The 23561-nt window shown below is 35.0% G+C and overlaps 1 protein-coding gene across 1 annotated transcript; it reads right to left on the bottom strand.

The window, feature by feature from the left end:
- Positions 1-15277: 15277 nt before the first annotated feature.
- ppic (peptidylprolyl isomerase C) lies at positions 15278-22776 on the bottom strand. Its single transcript, XM_028456383.1, has 6 exons — positions 22584-22776; positions 21394-21507; positions 20153-20246; positions 18292-18359; positions 18096-18212; positions 15278-16536 (listed from the first exon to the last, which is right to left on the bottom strand). Exons 1-6 carry the CDS (start codon positions 22683-22685, stop codon positions 16408-16410), a joined length of 624 nt encoding a protein of 207 aa, XP_028312184.1. The 5' UTR covers positions 22686-22776; the 3' UTR covers positions 15278-16407.
- Between the last annotated feature and the right edge of the window lie 785 nt (positions 22777-23561).

A 23561-nucleotide genomic window follows, 5' to 3' on the forward strand; every position in this document is an offset into this window, starting at 1 on the left:
GTGCCACCCACCGTCTCGTCCCATAACCACAGCTCTCTCTCCCATGCCTCTGTTTTACGCCCCATGATGGTTTTTGATAGACATAGATATCATATGACCCCCCCACCCCCACCCCCTCAACCTCCACCAAGTAGCATCCACTTCTTCTTGTAAATTAGTGACTGTTTGCTGCTGCTACTAGCGTCCTAAAGAAAGAAGAAGAAGAAAGAGGTAGAGCAGAGAAACAATCAGCTATTGGTGGTGATGGGGTGGGGGTGGGGGGGGTCTGGGGGGTAAAGGCGAGACAATTGGTGTTGAGGGATGCACAACGGGGGGATTGAGGGGGAAGAAAGAGGACTTGAGAGGACGATCAATGCGATGTTCACCTGCTGTCCACCTCCCCAATTTAAAGAGAAGGAGTTCTAACGATTTACCCCCCCACCCCACCCCCACGGCCCACTCCCCCCTACCCTACCCATGGAAGGAGGGAGGGATGGGAGGCCTTAAACATCAGTCCTAAACAGGGCAATGAGTATAAATGGGAGTAATACCGATGGAGAATTAGCTCTAATGATGTAATGCATGTTGTTAGGACGGAAAGAAAAGGTAGAATATGGAACGTAATGTGTGTAGATGAGAGAAGAAGAAGTGGAGGAATAATTAGGCTGGAAAACAAATGGAATTTACTGGACAAATGGGACTACATAACATAACATAAGTGAAAGATTCCAGTTTATTTCATTGTTTTTATGTTTAAAAACAGGCTTTTAGTTCATGGCTGGATAGATAAATGTTTTACAAGAATTATTCTGAACATAAACTACAGTGAAGAAAAAAAATGCACAATTTTTAAAAGCGTGAATCTATAAATAGACAAATACAAACACCAAGTAATTTAGGATATAAATGGATAACTTTACAAAGTAAAAAAGCATCTAATGAAATTAATCACATAAAGCAGAATTGTGTGTGGGGAATAATCATGTATAGCAATCATCATTTTTATTTATTTTTTTTTATTTATTTTGAGCAATTTAATACAAACAGAAACATGTTTATATGTGTACATACATGTTCTATGTGTAGCCTACATGGCTAATGACATGATGTGTATTAATATAAATGTATACATTTATTATCTCCCACCCCAGTTTTCATTCAGTTTAAACTTTACATACATCAATTCACATTATATACATCAAATACAGTATGGATCAAGTACTTTAAAGGTGTCAGGTTCTAAGCCAGTGGTTCCCAACCTTTTTCAGGTCATGACCCCATTTTTTTATATCGCAATTTTCTGCTGAACCCCGAGACTTTCTTTTTTTTTTCATTTCTCTAAAATCATTTTTTTGATCAGATTTGTTATATAAAGTGACAATATGTGTCAGATATTTTTATCCTGCATACATATTTGAGAAAGTTTAGAACACACTTGTTTGAGAATGTGTGTGGTGTTTTATTTTGAAAAATAATAATAATTTTGGCCTCTTCCTGCTCTCTACATCTATTTATGTGATATTATTTAGAATATTATTGTATATTTGTATTATTTTGTACATATTTTATTTATATGACTGTTTTTATTATTTTATATCATTTTTTTACTCTATTTATTTTTTAAGTGCTTAACGAGGAACTTGGGGATGTAAAATAATTTAAATAGATAAATACATTTGAAAAATTTAAAATATAAAAATTAGATTTTAATCAGTAAGTTTTTATATTTTATTATTACTAGACGTTTCAGGTGACCCCACATGGGGACACAACCCCAAGGTTTTTTTTTGTATTTCATGTTCTCAGTGCGTAGTTGGGAGTTAAAGTCACGCTTTTCTTTTATTTCTGTTAATGTTTTAATAAATTTTTGTTTTATTTACTCATATGTTTTAACTCTGTTTGACCTGATGTTGTTTTTCTCATCACTACTCATTATTATTATTATTATTATTATTATTATTATTATTATTACCTAATTAAGTTCCTTCACTATATATTTGAGTGTTTTGACACAATAGTTGCTGAATCGTTGTTTTCTGTTTCCTCTACAAAGTGTGTTTTAAATTCACTTCTTTTCCGTACTTTACTTTTGCTTTTTTTTCTCTTTTTTCTCTTTAAATAGTTTGACTTTTGTTTTAAATCGACTCCTGCCTCCACCAAAATGTCATCCACAATGTGTGACAAAGGTCTAGTGTTGAGCTATGGTTATTTTGCTGATGTGTCGTACATTGAATGCAGCATGTACTGGTTTCCTCAGTAATAAACACAAAAGCTACTGTATATTCACAGTAGCTGCTGTAATTTCTCTCAACAGTAATTTTATGCAGATTTTCAAAGCTTGTTCCATCCAATCAGGTAATATTTTCACTGTTGTTTACGTGTTGGTTTGTTTTGTCTATTGGTAGGATTATAATAAAAATATTTATAATATTCTAAAGATAGACCTTATGCCATAGTCCACTAATTCTGAGGATATCTGGATCAATATACTGATTCTAGATCAGTTTAAGCCACTTTATTCCCTGTACCAGCGTCACTTACTAACAAACTGCACTAGAACTGTAAACTTTGCACCTACACTAGATATTCTAGTTTTTATAGTCTGTTCTAACTTTTATTCTATTTGTATTTATTCTTATTTCCTAATTGTTATAACTCCACCCCCTTAAGATGTTTGCTTTTACTTACTGTACATAAGATCCCTCTTTTTACTATTTAACTGTCTGCACATTTCTTGTCTATTCTGCACAGTGATCTTACTGAATGCCAAATGTAACAAGTACATTTCTCCATTGTGAGATCAATAAAAGATTATCTTATCTTAAAAATTCTAAAAATCACTCTGTCATCATTGGCAATATTTCAAAAACTCAAATTCAATTGCCCCATGTAGCCCTTAGGTCATGTTATACATTTTTTATTTGTGTCTGCAGGTTCGTCTAAACTCTTTACTGCAGACATAAGCAACTGGTGGCCCGGGGAGCACATGTGGCCTTCAGTCTAATTTTATGTGGCCCCCAAAGTTAATGTACAAAATGACAGAAAAAATACACAAAACAAAAGCAAGAATACATTAAAAATACAAAGAATTACAAAATTGCAAGAAAATACAGTAAAAGACAAAAAACAAAAAATACTCTAAAAACACACAAAACTACTTCAAAAATGATCAAAACGACAACAGTAATACACAAAGTTACAGAAAATGACAAAAGTACACAAAAAGACAAGAAAAACATGAAAAATGACCCACAAACCCACAGTGCTAACAAACTAAATGTCAACAGAAATACACAAAATATGTTTTACAGGAAATATACACAAAAGTACTGCATAAACGCTTCACAATGAGCAAAACAACAACAAACACAGAATGAGAGAAAAACACACAAAATTACTATAAAAACTCTGTTCTTTCCTGTATTAATGCTCAGATCGCTCGATATGCTGAGTCATGAATGTTGATCATTTGACCATCTGATCAAACACATTTTTTTTTGGCCCTGCTGTGATAATAGTTGCCTACCTCTGCTTTACTGTGTTTCGTAATAATTAATTTTGTTATAATTAATGGATTAATGGTATATCATTGTCATGGTATCAAAGCTACAATAAGACTCGGTGATATTTCTATCCCCCCCCCCCCCCCCCCGCACCCCACAATTATGTGGCTTTGACACGTGTGACTATCCATGTTCTGCTCCCTACCCCTGACCTGTCAGCTCTGTCAATATGATTATTATTCCTCTGTAATGAAGTCAGAGGTAAAGGAAAGAAAAGGAAACTAGACCCGTGTTCACAAAGCAAATACGTATTTGACAATTTGAAAATAATTGCCAAAAATTGACAACCTGTATCTGGATTTGTTGACGAGCTTGTTTTTTTTTTTTTTTTAATAATTAAATTGAAAGTAAAAAATGCAGGAAAAACACAACACTGACCATGACCTTAAATATGACCTTGAGCAAAGGTCGAGGTCACACATTGAAACAAAATGTTGTTCAATGGTACCAGTGGCCAAGTTATATGATTTTTTTTTTCATGAACTTTGACTCCTACTGATCTTTTTACTGGTAGGTCGTACAGTTTTTGTCCAATTAAATAAAATAGTCCACTTGAGATGATCTTTTTATAAATGTAAGCATCAAACTTGTTCTATAAATATTAGTAGAGATATAGAAAATGTTGACTGCACATCCTTGACATTGTCCCTATGAGATGACACACGTGTCAGTAATAGCCGAGGAGGAGTTCCACGACAAAGCAAGTTGCAGAAGAAAAATTATAAGAACTTTTATGTATTTTTCAGTTTTAATTTGTCAAATACAAACATGTTGAGTTCTACTGCAGAGGAAACCCAGAGTTTAGATTAAGGTGGTGTTTTATTTTGGAACAGACCATCAGTGTTGCTTTAGATCTTTAAAGTCATAACTGCTGTTAAAACATGAACGTTTATTGTTGGTAATAAATCTTGGTACGGGTCCCTTTCATACAGTAAACATCTCATGTAACTTCAAAAGGAAGAAACACAATCTACCACAATTGGATCTATATTTATTTTACACTAAGACATCTGTATAAAATAAAAGGTTTATTTTAAAATAAAATAACACCATTGAATCAGGCGGACAAACTGATAAATAATAATAATAATAATAATAATAATAATAATAATAATAATAATAATAATAATAATAATAATAATAATAATAATAATAATAATTAAAAAATAATAATAATACAAAATAATATATGAAATTATAATAACTAATAAACGTTTTGAGAAAATACCCAGCATTCAATGCTGTTTTGGTGCATTCTTAGTGTAAAGAGTGTCTTTGTGTCACATCGTTTGCCTAATAGCATAGTTGCTTAAGTCATATTTGAACGTTTTCGGAAAACAAGAAAAAACAGTTTTTAGCAAACATTTTGGTATTTTTCATTGATATTGTAACAGAAAGTTCAACTGGATGTGAACAAGTTTCCAAAAAAAAGTAAGACACAACATTGATTGCATAACGAATAAAAGTGACTTAGACAGAATATGACTTGACTCTCTTACATACAAATACAACAATAACTTAACAAACATTGTGTTACTTTCTAAACATAACCAACGTTGTGTTACTTTTCTAACTTTAAGCAAGTTGTCTAACCTTAACCAAAGTCCTGCTCAGGTACTGTGTGGACTTGTTTTCACACTGTCTACTGATGACGGAGGTTGTCATAGTACTGGTGGGTCACTCTTGGTACTGGTTTCATTTCCTGCAAGTCATTGAATTTGCTGAGAGTAATTGGCAGTTGGGCAGGAAAGAGTGGGACCCAGTGGAACGTTCTTTGGGGATGCTGAGGCAGGTCCTCCCACTCAGACTTATAATCCAACTTGTACCGGATTCGACCATCTGCCAGGTACTGGAGAACCTGAAGGTCATGGACTGTGTGGTCCACAACTTTTCTTCCTGGTTGAATGTTGGTGACATAGTCCTCAGATAACTTCATGAAGTCATTGTGGAATAGCTGGGTGACCTTGTATGGTGATGGATGTAGACGTACAGTCTCAAAGATGACAATGTTGTCACGTGGAGTGTGAATATGTTTGATGGTGCGTCGTTCAATGACGCTATGCATGGAGTCACACACCATTTGTGTGTGTCCTTCAACCAGAAACCTTTGTTCTGTTGTGACACTATGCTTCATGGCCAGATCTATGTACGCATTTGTGATGTACAACACCGATTTTGATAGCTTCATTTGTGGTCAACCTCTTTCTCATGCCGTCCGCCATCTTTGTATGTAGCGACAAAAAAGCCTCAGTCAAAGAGATGACTAAAGCAAACAGTGATTTTAGACTGCAACAAGCATTCTGATTGGCTGAGGACATACAGGCAATAAGGCAGGGTGATGCAGCAGTGGTAGGAGGGTAAAGTTAGGCAGATATCACAATTTGGCCAAAAAATGATGGCAATTATGCTATTAGGCTAACAACATGTAAATTCAACATCTGTTGGGTAAAAAATAGGATCAATTAGTTTAAACAAGCAAACAATGGGAATGACAAATGGTGAATGTGGTTAAACTGGCGAAAAAAGAAAAGAAATGTCTCGTGAAATATGGTGAAAAGAGGTTAAAAGTGACAATAATGGGTCAACATGTGACATTAGGTGGAAAAGGTTTATAAGTGCTGAACATGTGCAGAAAACACATTAAAATGTGATGTAGAAGTGTCAGAAATGGGAGTAATGTAGCAAAAATGCATTAAAATGAGAAAAAATATGGGAAGAAAAAGTGATGAAAATAGGTTAAAATATGGTGAGTTTAGTGTAGTTGGAGAAAAAGGATAAAAATAAGCAAAAATGTGCTCAAATTATTTAAAAATTTTTTTTTTAAAAAAACCTTTATTGTCCTATATTAAGTAATGTTAAGTAATGTTGTTGTTTTTTCAATTATTTAATTTGTAAATGTGATGGACTGGAGCCCCGTCCATGGTGTACGCCCTGCCTAGCGCCCATAGACAGTAGAACCAGATCAGGAGTTTAACAGGTTGGAAATGAGTGGAATTGAATAACACTCTGTTACAGCTCTACTGTTTACATGTCTACGTCAATACTGGTTAATGTTAATGTGTGAATCTCCCATCCTGTACCTTTAGATTACTCATCTATACGTGGATCAGATTATTGAACCTATGCAGTGTAACGCACATCTGGGATCTGAAAAACAATAACACAATTATCCTCTTCAGGTGTGTTTTAGCTTTTCACTATTTTATCAGTCAATGAATCATTTGGACAATGAAGGAAATGCTACAGCATCAAAGTGTGGGAAAACACTTCATAATGATATCTATTAATGATCAACTTATATCCATTTATTACCCACTGATTAGTTTACCTCAGCAAATGTAAAGTTAGTCAATATTTGGACTAAAATACTATAACACACAGTCAGAAAGAACACAATAAAACACTAAAACACGCTTTTTATTCATATATAAAATAAAAACGTGAGGGATCAGGTGTGCCGTGGGAAATTATTCAATTTTACCTGATTAATTATTGTCTGCAAATATGCCATTGTGTTGCTTTGAGCTCCTCCCCTTCCCAAAGCTCACAAACACAATATTAACATATTTATATATGATACATTATATATAAATATTAAATAATATTTTATTAAAACATAATATAAAACAAAACAATATTTTGTACCATTTATTGTTTTTCATGTACTTGTCTTAATCTCACTGTGGTTCTATTCACTAAATAAAGGCTAATGAAGAGAATACAGTTCAATCTAATCATGTGTTTTTAAACTTTATCTGATGTGTATCAAATATGCAAAATATGAAAGATGATATTTTTTCTTATTTTTTTGTTCATTTTGATTTGTATTAAAAACACTTATAATAACTGCAGATTGTTAATTGCACTTTATAAGAAATAACATAAAAAGTTTTTTCTTTGCATTTATTTGATTCCTTTGATTAGAATGACTGTATATTGTTTATAGAAGATACAAAGTTTCATTTTTAACATTTTTGGTTGGTGGTTTCTGTACCTTGGGGTGTTTGTCAATAAAAAGAAGATTGACTCCAAAAAAGGTTGAAAAACACTGAATTAATGAATGTGTGAAGACCATAGGATGTGAACCCATGACCTTTGACCTTTAAGGAAAACCAAAGTCACGTCGTCAGTGAAACTTTCCCGTTACGAATCAGACCAAAGCAGTAGAAAAAGTCTTTATTAGACCTCGTGTGTGTGTGTGCGTGCGTTCGTGCGTGTGTGCGCGGGTGCGTGTGGGTGTGTGCATGTGTGGGTGTACGTGGTTCCTCCTTTGTTTTCTGACAACGTGTTTACTGCTGACCTTTAAACACACACACACACACACACACTCAGGCAGCATGGACATTCACCTTAAATAGCATATATATATATATATATATATATATATATATATATATATATATATATGAGGTGGGACATGACTAAAAAAAAAATCTAATTAACTCTGGGCTTCGTAATTAATTAATTGAAATATAAAACAATATTTGTCCTAAAAAGCAAGACTTATTATTCTAAATGAATGAATCAAATAATAAACACAGACAAAAATACAGTAAACAATGTATTGTCACAACTGGAAAAATAAATTAAAAATATCCCTGGCCAAAATTAAACAAATCTAAGTAAAAGTGCCATTTTAATTACATTATGTACTTTTCACAACAGTGGTGGTTTTAAATGGTGAAGAAAAGAAAAAAAAAAAACACTAAAAAAAACAATTCAACATAATGTGCTTTTTTTTAATTCAAGTAAAATTTGAAATATAAATGGTCATTTGGCCTAAACCGTTGCACGTTTTCTAACTTTATCTCCTAGCACTAATAATCGTCTATAGTGAGTTTGTCAGACGTTGACTTACTAACTTTGCTTCTGAAACCAGTCATTTGGTGGAGTTTGGGCTCTTGTTTGTACGCGTACAGGAGCTGCTAGCGCTGTTAGCTCCGGGGGTTTCTGTGCTCGCTCCCACATGCTTAGCATTGAGACGGTACCGGAGGGGTGAATCGTTTTGGTGGTATACACATTTTTTTTTTGCACAGTTTGCACAGAACACACTTTTATGAAAGCTACTGTCGGGTTGTTTCTTGAAATAAAAATGTCCTTCCATTGGCTCTGCCAACGCGCTTTCATCCAACGCCTCCATTTTGCTAGCCTTTAGCCGAGCTCTGATGTCACATGTGCATCAGTGTAATTGGCGTTCTGGGAATAATGAGTAATGACAAACAGTTCTGCACTGTTTATGAAGCAAACTGTGATGAAACATTTTTGTAATGCGTTAATTTCTTGTAATTAATTAATTGTAATTAACGTGTTAAAGGCCCACCCCTATATATATATATATATATGTATATATATATATATGTATAGTAGATACGCCTTCATGCTGGTAAATATTCTATTAATGTAGTTTTACAGTGTGTAATAAAAACTTTAAACGAGGCAGTGTAACACACACACACACACACACACATCACTGTCTATGGTTTGGTGGTAATGAGGCCTGTCATCCTTCCACTGTCGCTCGCCCATTCTCTCTCTCTCTTTCATTGATCCTCTAACAGTAGCAGTCACTGGGGGGTCTCCCCTCGTCCCCCATCCCCTCCTCCTCCTCAACACACCTCCCTCTGGACCATTTAAAAACCAACCACCATCTTCCTTTATGTCTTGTCTGTAAAGCTCTTTTACCCTCCGTGTCCATGATGCTGCTGCTGCTGCTGCTTTATAATGTTCACACACTCTTCTTATTTATTTAGTCTGACAGAAAGAGTTGCTTTGGTTTTTCCACAGCATCCAGGAATGTTTGACACATGTCCATGGGCTCACATAGTGGTCCTGTAGGCGGGAAAACAGCTGGAACAAAATTATTATCCTACAATGTTTCACATCGAAAAAATAATGTCTGTGATATAAATATATGCTGTATATATATATATATATATATATATATATATATATATATATATACACAATATGTTAATGATGGGACTCAATTAAAAAAAATTTAGTTACTTTTTGTGCGAGAACCTCTTCTGTGAACCCATGCGCCGCCCCAGGTCGATAGGCAGACACCGTCCCCCACACACACACCAGAGAAAGCCCCAAGGAGCCGAGGACCCAGCACACCCCGCCACTGACCCCAACTCCCAACCCAAGGCCCCCTGCCAACGAACACCCACCCACAACCCAGCAACTAACCCCTCGAAAGGAGTGGGCTCAGGGAGCCCCCCGCCTGAGATCCCAGCTGAGGATCAAAGGCCCACACCCAGGAGACGGCCAGGACCACACCAGATAGGTAGCCAGCGGGGACCGGACCCCAGGCCAGAAGCAACCAGAACAAAAGCAGCACCGGCAGCAGCCCGCCCAAGTAAGATGTGACAAGTCACCCCATCGGCCCCCCGCAGCACCAGCCAAGCTCTCCAGAGCGCCCCAGATCACCCTTCATTGACGTCACGCGCATGATGAGCCCTAGTTATTGTCAAAGTGAGGACCCTCCACCAAGGGCCCCAGTCACACCGTCATGCCAGTAGGTGCCGAGGTGGTAGAGCCGCAGACCCCGGCCCTGCAGGGCACCACCCAAGCAGGTGCCGCCCCACGCTGCACCCACAGGCATGCAAGGGCACAGCCCGTGCCGCCCTCCCCGGAAGACCCCCGCCAAGACTGGCCTAGCCAGCAAGCCAAGCCTGCCGGACCCCAAGAGCACCACCCTGGCACCAGGAACCATACCTGTCAAATATCCCGTTTTGGCCGGGAAACTCCCGTATTTTACCTTTCTTTCCCACCATCGTCTCGTATTAATATTTTCCCGTAAATATCCCGTATTTTGATGTAATAATAATTAAAAGATGCCTTATTAAACTGAACGCTGTCACTAGCCTCGCGAGAACTGAAACCTGAAATGGCCTGGGTGGAAGTTCTCGCAAGATTAGATTAGATTAGATTAGATTAGATTAGGTTAGATTAGATTAGATTAGATTAGATTAGATTAGATTAGATTAGATTAGATTAGGTTAGGTTAGGTTAGATTAGATTAGATTAGATTAGGATAGATCAGATTAGATTAGGTTTGGTTAGGTTAGATTAGATTAGGTTAGATTAGATTAGATTAGGATAGATTAGATTAGATTAGATTAGATTAGATTAGATTAGATTAGATTAGATTAGGATAGATCAGATTAGATTAGGTTTGGTTTGGTTAGATTAGATTAGATTAGATTAGATTAGATTAGATTAGATTAGATTAGATTAGGATAGATCAGATTAGATTAGGTTTGGTTAGATTAGATTAGATTAGATTAGATTATGATAGATTAGATTAGATTAGATTAGATTAGGTTAGGTTAGGTTAGATTAGATTAGGATAGATCAGATTAGATTAGGTTTGGTTAGGTTAGATTAGATTAGGTTAGATTAGATTAGGTTAGGTTAGATTAGATTAGATTAGATTAGATTAGGTTAGATTAGGATAGGTTAGGATAGATTAGATTAGATTAGATTAGATTAGATTAGGTTAGGTTAGGTTAGGTTAGGTTAGGTTAGATTAGATTAGATTAGATTAGGTTAGGTTAGGTTAGGTTAGGTTAGGTTAGATTAGTGCCGACCATGGGACCAAACCCAGAAACAACAGAGATGATGAATGAAGACGTTCTGGTGATAAAAACAAAGAACTGGTGTAAATATGTTATAAAATATAACATAGAGTTTATCTTCATAAAGACCATCAGGATGTGACACAGTTACACGTTCTGTTAGATTAATAACTGATATTTTAACGTCTACCACAGCAGAAGGAACCACGTAAGTCACCATGAAAAATCATCCAATCACAAGCTCCACAAATATACACTGTTTATAAAGTGTTAAATAATGTAAAGTCTGTAATAAATGTGTCTAATAAGTCATAAAATGTTAATGTCTAACTTAAAGACAAGCAACATGAAATGAACAGTAAATATACAATGTGTTGATTTGTATATAAACAGTAAGTATATTAAATAAACACACATAAACACTTCATATACACATTTATGTTTTTATTTAGGCTGTTTTATAATTAGCTGGGCAATATATCGCGATTCAAGATGTATTGTAGTTTTCTATTTGGCGATATAGAAAACTACAATATCACATATATATGTATGTATATATATATTGCAGTGTATTTCGTATGAAAATTCTAGTTTTAGCAGTTACTCCTTTTACTTTTCAGAACATGTAAAGCTCAGTGAGATGATTAATGAGTATGTCCTAACCCAGACCTTCCCCATAACAATCTACACTACAGAACTCACTCACACGTGCTGTCCCTTACAGGAGAAAAAGCCAAAAGTAGCACATATTGTGCAGCGGTTTGTTAATAAATTAGCCTGTGTAGAATTTTGCATCAGCAAATTGACGTCACAAAAAAAACCAACACATAACTAACACAAATTGAGATCCAGTGCTCAGACTGGTACCATTGAACGACATTTCCTTTCAACATGTGACCTTGACCTTCACTTAAGGTCATATTTAAGGTCATGGTCAGTCTTCTGTTTTTCCTGCATTATTACTTTCAATTTAATTAGTAAAAAGAACAAACTTGTCAACAAATCTAGATACAGGTTGTTATTTTGACCAATTTTTTCAATTTTCAATGACCAAATATGTATTTGCCTTGTGAATGCAGGTATTGCCTAGTTTCTATTGATACTAATGCTAATAATCATGTAGTTTATAGAGTTTATACATGAAAGCAGATTGTTTGGAGAGCTTTTAGTTTTCAAACCTCTTCTACATTCTCGTCAGATCCAAATGATGTGAACTAAGGTGTCAATAATGACGACGCTTTTCTTTTTCTGTCAATTTGTGAAACTGTGACTTTTGGTAGAAGTGAACGCGTCAAACACATTTCATTGTTTTCTCTCCTCCAGAGATTTCTACTCAACCCTGACCTTTGTGTTTCTGGATGTTTTCCTCCTCGTGTGTGTGTGTGTGTGTGTGTGTGTGTGTGTGTGTGTGTGTGTGTGTGTGTGTGTGTGTGTGTGTGTGTGTGTGTGTGTGTGTGTGTGTGTGTGTGTGTGTGTGTTTTGTCAAACAGGAAAAACAAATCACTGCTGTAGTTCTCATTAGCAGCTCTTTGGTGTCAGCGCTCTGAGATCAGCTGTCAGCTTCCAGTCTTCCTCAGCAGCTTCACCTTTTACAAACTATAATTACACTGTTTAACCAACACATACACTATCCCAACTACACACACACTGTGGGCTCAAACAGAGGAAAAAGAAGAAGAAATGCTGGAAGAGCTTTGATTTATTTATTTATGTATATCACGTAAATCAATGTTTCTCAAACTGTTGAGGTTCAAGTCCCTCTTTCTCTTCTTTCTGAGTCCAAGTCCCCCCTCATGGCACAAAACTATTTAAAATCATCTATAAATCATAATAATGGAATGAATGAGTGATAACATACATTTTAAAGAAGCTCATTTAGTAAATAAGTGAAATAAAGCGTATTTAATGCAGTGGTTCACAACCGTTTTTGGATCGTGACCCCAGACAATTTCTAGCAAACCCAAAGACATTTCTTTTATTTTTCTAGAATTAGTTTTTGATCATGTTTGAGCTCATATATGTCTACATATATTACATATATACATATACATGCATACATATATATATATATATATATATATTTTTTTTTTTTACTGCATTTTAGTTCAACTAGATTTAGATTTAAAAAAAGTGAAAGTAAAGAAATACAATGTTGTTTTTTGGGGGGGAAATTGCATTTAAAAAAAAAGAAAGAAATTTTTCAAATTTTTCTGAAATTTCAGGCGACCCCAAGTTGAAATAAATTAATTTCTATAGTTTTTATTATTAATTTTCCACTTTCTCCCTCTCAAATTAAAATTCAAAGCAGCTTTATTGGCGTGAGAAAACAGGTTTACAGCCAAAGCAAGTGTGAGAACCATGTACACATGAAAATTTGTGCAAAACAATAAGATTAAAATAAAATAATAAAATAGGTTTTCACTATATATATGTAGAACACAATTAAGTTATAAATGTTATAAAAGGGGAGGTTATGTACAGAATTTTACATATATTAATATACACACATATGTGTCCGGTTGTACAAGTACACACACACATATATATATATATATATATATATATATATATATATATATATATATATATATATAAACTTACATACATAAACTTAGATTTCCTTACCTAAACAGTTATAATTTAATAAATAATGTACCATATCCCACAACTGTCTCACAGACATAAAACACAAATACAAAAACTGCAAAACGAACGTAAATATCATAACAATGGATTTTGAAAGACTTTAACTGTTGTGGTAAAATGATATTTCTCCAAATTCTGATTTATTTCAGTCGATGAAATTGAATCTGAATTTTGAAAACTGAACATAATTTAATCTTGCTTGAAATGTTTTAATTGGGTTAAAGTTTAAAATTTAAATACAAATTTCAAAGCAAATAAATCAAATTTTTTAAAATGCTAAATACAATTCAAGTTCATGTTTTTAAATTCTATAATTCTATAAGCTCTTATTCAACATGTTTCAACATTATTTCCACGAATAAATAATCTAAACTTATTCTTTTTTCATTGTAACATTATCCTAAAATCACCATCAGATTATATATTTTAATAACTAACATTAGCCACAGATTATATTTTTGCCCTCGTGTTCTTTTGTTTGTAAATCGTCAATCGGCCTCCGTACCTCGTCTGTCTTTGCTGTATTTCAAAGTGATTTGACATATTTCTAAACAAACATGAAATGATAGTTTATCTGTTCTCATTTAGCTGTACAACAACTACAGTGCTTAGTTTATTCATCATCAGGTCCCACGTGTTGTTCCAGCTGTAAGAGACAAAAACGTCACGGAATAAAACTAATTTAAAACTCCTTTATGCAAATTAAACAACCAAACTAAATGTTTAATAAAGGAATGATGAGTCAGCGTTATAGAAGCACAGACAATCGCCCGTTACGGAGCATCCGTCTCTGAGTGACAGCTGTTACATCTGCCATGTTACAGCGTTACATCACCACATAAGGCCATAACTCCTCTAATGACTCAGCAGAAAATAAAAACATAATGTGTGTTTAGCTGTTATTTGTCCAAAACTTTGTGTCCTCACACCTTTTTTCCATATTTCCAGCCGAGGCCTCTTTCATAAACCTAGAGCAGCAGATCATCTGAGCTTTGAACTGAGCTTCTGTTTTAATGTCTATATCAGAACTTTAACCTGAGTCGTCCTAATGTCTCCTGGATAGTTCTCCTCCTGTGTCCTGTCTGTTGGAGACAGGTTCTCCTGCTTTAGCATCATTGCTACAGGTGCTGCTACTAGCTACGCTAACTGATACTACTCGCTATGCTAACTACTGCTACTAGCTACACTAACTGATGCTACTAGCTACGCAAACTGCTGCTACTCACTATGCTAACTTCTGCAACTAGCTATGCTAACTGCGGCTACTAGCTACACTAACTGCTGCTACCAGCTACGCTAACTGCTGCTACTAGCTACGCTAACTGCGGCTACTAGCTACACTAACTGCTGCTACCAGCTACGCTAACTGCTGCTACTAGCTACGCTAACTGCTGCTGCTCCGTGATTTCCACAGAAACAACCTTTAGCTCAGGCTTAGCTTCACTTATTGGCTTAAATAAACTCTTTAAATCCAGCTGCCTTTTTTAAGCCATTTTCTACTGTTTTCCAAGACAATCACACTTTAGACGTAGCGTGGGGGCGTGGCCTGACTTTCCCTTCTCTTCCTCACTCACACTCAGTTTATAATTCAGTTTTGTGTTTACAAAGAATTTTTCAACTCAATAAAAGACACAGCTGTCCAAATATAATACTTCAACATTTAATCAAAACACCTAAAAGCTAATGAGATGCTGAAAAATGAGGTAATGGATCCAATCAAACAAGTGCCGCTCAAAATCTGGGAAATTAAGCTCTGAACAACTTATGGCTGACGTGACAATAAATGAGACAAACATGCAAATATGATTCAAACCTGTATTTATTGTTGATTGAAATAGTCATACGTTAGTAAAAAAAAAGGGCTTTGAGAAATAGTAAATGTTCATATGAAGATATTTAACTGCTGAGTCACATTTAGAGACAAACAGGAAGCTTGGCCTCAGATTTGCTACATAATTATTACAGTTCCTGATAGTTTTTGGATCACAAACATAAATAAAGACAAACTTTTGGACAACAGCATTAACTGCATTCAGTCGTTAACAACACAACCAATGTCTCCACATTATCTACACTATTTAAATATTAACTCTGTACAGTTTGTGCTGTAGGTTTTTTGCATATAAAATGAAAACTCATTTTCAATGACATTTTCTACAGTAATTGAGAAATTGTGATAAAGTGCAGTAAATTTGGCAAAATGCAACAATTTGGCAAAGACTGGTATCTGTGATAGTTATTCTGTACGTTTGCTACATGTTTAACATTATTACAGAATGATCCCATGATTACAAAACAATCTTGTCAGATCATACTGTAACATGAATACCTGAACATGGTTGAATTAATTTTTCTTTTACAATTAAATAATTTTTAAAGCTCTAAATATTTTTTTTTTTTGCAAGTCACTCAATAGCAATGTGCCAAAAATGTCATAGTCCCAAAACGAACCAAAAACAATAAAGTGTCTGATATGATAAGTTTAAAATGCTCTATTAAATCTAACATAATAATGAATAATTCATTAGATCGTGCATTAGCATGCTGGCATTAGCAGCACGTAAACCTGTGAAAACATCAGATTTGGCAACCTGCACCGTTTACTGTAGTAATCTATTTTAGTGGTTTATTAACCGTCACCAGCCCTCCACCTCCACCACAAACGGCTCTTTAACGGGAACCCTGCCGCTGTTGACAACCACACACTCGGTGTAGGGCAGGTTCCTGTCGTTGGTGTCCTGGAGCTCGATGGTGTGAACCACAGACTGAGAAAAAACAAAACAACACATGATATATTATTTATGGATAAAATAGTTACAGCAACGCGTCAACTACCTGTAATCAGTGTTTTAAAAAAAGAACCAAAATCACACAGACAATAAAAATCAAAGTTCTGCTTTCGACCTGCTCAACAATATCGATCAAAGGTTTGAACTAATCAGGCAAGGAAAGTCAAATATTTTTGTACATTACAATTTGTACAATTTTTACATTTTGTGGCCACGTTTTATGTAATTTGAGGAAATTTTGTGGACCCGCTTGAAGAACATTGCAGGATTTTGGAAAAATTTTAGATTAAAAATGACTTCCATCATGTGATATAAGCATGGGGGGGGGGAGGGGGGCATAAAACTAACATCACGATACATCCGTCCCAAATCGTGAAACACAATATTTTAATTATATTTCACGTGGTCCCATTAAACAGTAATGTAAATATTGTCATTATTACACCAGAATATCCCATTAGTAATACTCACAGTATATTAATGCTTAAATTATCAAGTCTGATCTAGTTTAATTATAGTAAATCACAGAGATATTTATCAACCATAACTTTATGTAACTCATTATCAGATATAAAATAAACTAGATTCAGCAGCAATAAAAACACTATTGGAGTTATTTTTGCTTTTCATGTGCTTTTTATTTTTTTTAGAAAATCATTTTATTATAAATAGGGAAATAAAAGAAATATATACAATAATGGAGTGGCCCATATGCACAAACATGTTCCATAAAATATCAGCCCATGATTTTTTAAACGTTATTACTGCAGCAGATTCTAGTGATGATATATTTCATTTAATTTGTGTTTGTAAGGAACCTGTTTACACCTTAAGTTAGGAATTGATTTATTTATTTATTGTTTTTATTTGTCGTAATTCAACCCATGCAAAATTTAAACGATTACTCGTAGCTACGTAGAGCAAATAATTGTACGATTTATCATCTGATTAGTCGATTAAAAGTTTCAATAATCATTGATTAGTCAACTATTAAAATAGTGGTTAGTTACAGCTCTAGACTCTACATCATGGCACTAGCATTGAAATGGCAGCAAGCAAAAGCAAAAGTAACCAATAGATAATGTAAATACAGTACACTGACTAAAATGAAATATCTATTATGAAAATAACTAATAACTTTCACGTTTTTCATGTTGTAGGCTGTCAATCACTGAAGCCTCTGAGTTCCCTGGTTTTACCCCATGGCCATGTTTGCACTTTTTATTAATGTTCATTTATTAAAAAAAACATTCAAATATTGATGAATCTAAAATGTATTTTCATTATCAATATTAATCAGTTTTATTTTTTTCTAAATGTCACACTGGTATGTTCCAAATGTTTGCACTTTTGCTTTGTTTACTTGTTTGTGTCCTATTAGCATTACATGCTATCGTATATAAAAGTTAATAATAATAAATGAAATGTTAATGATAAAATAATGTTATATAATACGTGTTTGTGTGTATAATAAATATATATAAAAGTCACTCTAACTACCTTCAGTAATGTGTTAATAAATACGTTCCACCAACCATTCCATCCAACACTTTTCCAAACACCACATGTTTTCCATCCAACCACGGAGCTTTAGTAGCCAGGATGAAGAACTGAGACCCGTTGGTATCTGGACCAGCGTTAGCCATGCTCACCTAGTGCACACACACACACACACACACACATTTCATATGTCAGACATAAAGTAGTCCTAACTGGTGTGTGTGTACCAACCCATCCTGCTCCAAGATGTTTTAATTTGAAATTCTCATCTGCAAACGTTGTCCCATAGATGCTGTGACCTGCATGAAAAAGTGAGATAAGATTTAAATGGAGTGTGTGTGTAATGTAGATATTATTTATAACGTCAATCTAATGTCTTTCTGCTAATACAAAGTAAAAATGAGTGATTTAGTGTGTTTGAGAGTTTAAAACAGCATCACTTAGTCTACGTTCACACTGCAGGTCACTTCAGACCCAGGTCACTTTCATACGTGAATATAATCAATTCAATACATATCTGATATTTTACAATGCGACTACAGTCTGAACGACCAGGTCACGTTCTATCCAACCTTTATGTCGTCTCAGAAGGAGCAGCGGGGGAGGGGGGACCCTGGTGGAGGAAGTCAGTAGAAAAGTAGACGTGGAAGGAGGGTGAGATCTTAAAATGAATGAATATTTATTGTATTATACATATTATCAGTGCCACACACAACCTGAGACCAGATGCCTCCATGTTTACTTCTGTAAACAGTGTGTGCTGCGTGTGTACGTAGTTCATACGCCAAACTGATAGAGCAGTGTTTCTCAAATGGGGGTACATGTACCCCTATGGGTATGTAATGGCACTACAGGGGCTACTAGAGAGAGAGAGGAAAATTAACAAATGAAAGCATTAAAAATATGGGGTTTTATGTTTACTTTTAGTTAAAAATTATAATCATACAAAATATTACCAACAACTCACAAAACGACAACAAAGACACACTGAATGAGAGAACAATAGTGATCACTACAAAATACACAAAAATAACAGAGAAACATACAAAACGACACCAAAAAAAAACACTGAGAGAGAATAATGTAAATAATACCAACAACACATAAAAACAATGACAAAAACACACAAGATAACAGACAAATATACTGAATAATAAAAAGAACAGACAAACAACAACAAAATGACACTAAAAAACACACAAAATGATAGAAATGTTCCACATCAGGAGAGAGATGACTGGAAATTATGAAAACTATAGAAATAAATCTATTCAGGAGCCATTAAATACTATCTATTTCACTTATTTACTAAATGAGATTCTTTAAAATGTGTGTTTTTACTCATTCATCCCATCATTATGATTTATAGATGAGTTTTGACAGAATTCTGAGTAAAATGCTGTAGTCGGACATAAGGAGGGACTTGGATTCAGAAATAAGAGAAATGGGGACTAGAACCAAAAAGGTTTGAGAAGCACTGATGGGAAGCACTGTGCGAATGTCACAAAGTGTTTCCATTCTGGGAAAAAGTGTTGGATTGTATAGGGAGGTGGATTGGTAAGAGAATACCCAGGTCACCAAGATTATGTTTACTAGGTGATAAATCAGTTATGCCAGGCATAACCAAATGTGAATACATGGTTTTAAAAGGGGGAACTTTGGCTGCAGCCAGGGTTATTCTTGGTGTCTGGAAAGACCCTGTTTGCCCAGATTTTGACAGGTGGATGGATAACATTCTGAAAATTGTTTCATATGAAAAATTACTGGCAAGGTTAAATGACGATTCAGATGTTTTTGCTAAATCTTGGGGAAAGATATTTGACTAAGTGTTATTGTACACATTTTCATACACTTACAGAACCTATGTATAGATCTTATTTGTTTTAGTTGTGATTCCTTGGACCCAAGAAATAATGGTAATTGTCTTTTACTACTGCTGTCTGACTGTTCGATGTTAGTGCTGTTGAAAAAGTTGTAAAGCAAAATAAAAATTTTCATTACAAAAAAAAGAGAAGCACTGATATAAAAGATGCATTTAATGTGTAAATATGAGCTGCAGTGTGAACGTAGACTTTGTGTTTCATGCTTTTACCTCCACTTCCATCCCCAGCTGTAAAGTCTCCTCCCTGGATCATGAAATCCTTGATGACTCTGTGGAATTTAGTCCCTTTGTAGCCGTAATCTTTCTGTAGTTACACACAGGAGAATAATATCATATAATATAAAGTTAATAATACTGAGGGTTTGTGTAGAGCTTTAAGAGAGTTTTAAACTAAGAAGTTTCTCCAGCTTGGTCTGAGTTGATGATCATCATTTCTTTGTATTCTACTGATGACATGGATCAACATTCCATACTCACGTTAAAATCATGTGCATTTCATTGAATAATAAAGTTGCAACATGTCTTAATCATTCAGAACGCAGGTTTAATAACGAGAAGCTAAACTGTTACGACAAGTTCCTGCAGTAGAATTCAAATCTTAGAAAAAGCATGTTGAGACACAGCAGGAGATGATTAATGCAACGTATGAAGAGTAGAATCTACAGGTCTGTTAAACACAGATGCTGTGTGATGATATTAACCTGTGCCTTTTCATTTTGGCACAATAAATGCTTTTTACTTCCAATTAAAACATATTAATGGTGTAATAAAAGATCAATTAGGCGATATGTCGCAATATTTCAAAGTCCAATTATTGTATTGTCCCAAAAAATGTCAAAATCCATTTTTTAATCATGTTTTTTAATTTAAAAAAGCCATTTAATGTCGCTAACATAGCACAATCATAGCACGTACTGTAAACTCCCAGTCACTAGGTGTCAGTGAACGCACCATCAGACGCTGGTAAACTACTCATGCACTACTCAATGACTTTAAGCTTTATTTTCATAAAACAATCTTTCATAGATTTGTGTGGTTTCATTTTATTAAAGAAATTAAGAACTGAACAGAATCAGTTTTAGAAACAAAAGTTCAACTTTTTTTGGAAAAATTTAATTTGACAGTGTGATAAACAAGTTACCATGTACTCGTTCTCACAAGTTTAAAAAAAATGAAAGAAATCTCATGCCATTTTGTGAATTTGTTATTATTGATATTGTGATATATATATATATATATATATATACATATATATATATACATATATATATATATACATATATATATATACATATATATATATATATATACTGTACCGATTAGTATCAGGATATATTGTATTGAGACATGCAAATCATGTATCGTATGGTCAGCTTCATGGTAATGTACATCCCTAAGACGTATATATATGTGTGTGTGTGTGCGTTTTAGTTTATATCATCACTACCCACCTCTCCAGTTGCCAGGGTAACAAAGTTCTTCACAGTCAGTGGAACAACGTCACCAAACAAGCCAATGACAATCCTTCCAACCTCATGACCCCCGACTGTGATGTCGAGGAACACCTGAGATTTAAAAAACACACAATACACGTTATTAAAACACTTTAATGTCGTGAATGAAGCAATAAATGATATAAAGACAAAGACGAGTGATTTTCTGTGGTGACTCAGACAAAAACGTATTTCTGAATTATTATTTGTTTTTTTAATGAACTGAATGAGTTCCTCACTAGAATATATAATGAGCTAATTTACCAATATAACAGTTTTAATAGAATAGAATACAATGTTTTTATTGTCATCATTTTATTGACAACTGGTGGTGCAAGAGTACAGGTATAAAGAGAAAAAATTAAATAAAAATACAATAAACTAGTAAAAATATGACCAGCAGGAGATATATAAAGCAAACAAGTAGAGATTAAATTATACAGAAGAGGATTAAGGACAATTTGGATGGAATAATTTTGGTCAAATCAAGAATAAAGTCGAAATTGTCAAGATTAAAGAAAAATGAACTCAAAATACAGAATAGTGATAAAAGTGGAAGGTTTGCTAATAAAGTCAAATCTACAATTTAACTTTATTCTCAACATTTCAACTTTATTTTTAACATTTTGACTTTACTTTTGACATATATTTGACTTTTGTTGTAATTAGCACTGTAGAAATTAAGTGGTATTGATTTCAACTTTATTCTCGACATTTCGACTTTATTTTTGATTTGCCCAAAATTATTTTTTCCATCTAAATTGACCCAAATCTGCTTCCATAAAATTAAATGTAATATGTTTTTGTTTAAATGTATAATTAAACACATTTATTCCACATTCCTCTTCATATTGAAATAAATCAGACTTTTCTTCTCAATCAGGGTCACTGGGCTAAACAAGGAGCGCGTGCACCGCTTCGTATGCGCGCGCTCAGGTGCACGCGCTGCGCATTGCTGAAGTCTGTGTGTGGAACGACCATGAATCGGTTTCACGCGCACACACCGCAGACCGTGAACCTCTCCTCCGCTCGTGCACCAGCCACGTAAACCCAAAGCGCGTGCGCGTGATGCGTTATTCTCACCGTGCACGCGCCCCGTCTGTCCTAATACTAATGTTTATACACGCACACCGTGCACGTTCACCCACCTTCTCCGTGACTCTGGGCCCAGTCCGTGACACCCCCCCGGACACGGACTGTAGGAGGACGGCACAGAGGAACAGAGCGACCGCACGGAGCTTCAGAACCATAGCTTGATTATCCTAGGACTGAAATCACAGCGACTCAGATGGAAATATGTCCGAGGAACGAAACGAAGCTCCGCCGCTCCGTCACAAGACCCTCCCCTCTCCCCTCCCCCTACCCCGGAGAATGGAGCAAGGTCCGCCTCCAGAGGAGAGGGGGAGGAGCCAAGGAGGAGCATCCAGCGGAAGCCCCTGACGGGACACGCGCCCCTGGCTGCAGTTACTGTTGGAGACAAGAGTGAAACAGATTAAAGCGGGGTTTTCAACACTGGGGTCGTGACCCCAATTTTGATGGAGAAAACTGTTTTGGGCAAATCATGAATAAAGTTGAAATGTCGAGATTAAAATAAAAAAATAATGAATAAACTTAAAATACAATATGGTGATAAAACTGGGAGGTTTTTTAATAAAGTCAAATCTACAGAAGCTGACTAGGACCATTTCACCATATAGAGGGTTTCCTGATATGATCAACTACCTGGTTTTAACCCAATCTGGATCATCCTTTAGATAAAGGTCTGACCTTTGACCTGGAATACAATGAGAAATACAGCTCTACATTTTAACATCTGTGTTGCTACTGTATCAGGTTATTAAATGTGATTATATTAAGTCAATAATGAATTATATTATTATCATTACACTATAAAATGAGTTCAGAGCTGCTGATATCAACAATTCACTAACCTGACGAGAAATGAGACGAACACATTCAGATGTTGTCCAGATGTTTTCCTCGTAGATCCTGGTTTAGCTTCGCTAACCACTAGCTCCTCCTTTCCTCTGATAACTGTTGACATTGTTCTCCCTGATTTGTTCTAACTTTTAACAGTTTATAAAACTCTGAATGTTTTTCACGGTCTGACTGATTGGTACAGTCAA

Source organism: Gouania willdenowi, chromosome 9 (genome assembly GCF_900634775.1).
Source record: "Gouania willdenowi chromosome 9, fGouWil2.1, whole genome shotgun sequence".
Taxonomy (NCBI): Eukaryota; Metazoa; Chordata; class Actinopteri; order Blenniiformes; family Gobiesocidae; genus Gouania; species Gouania willdenowi.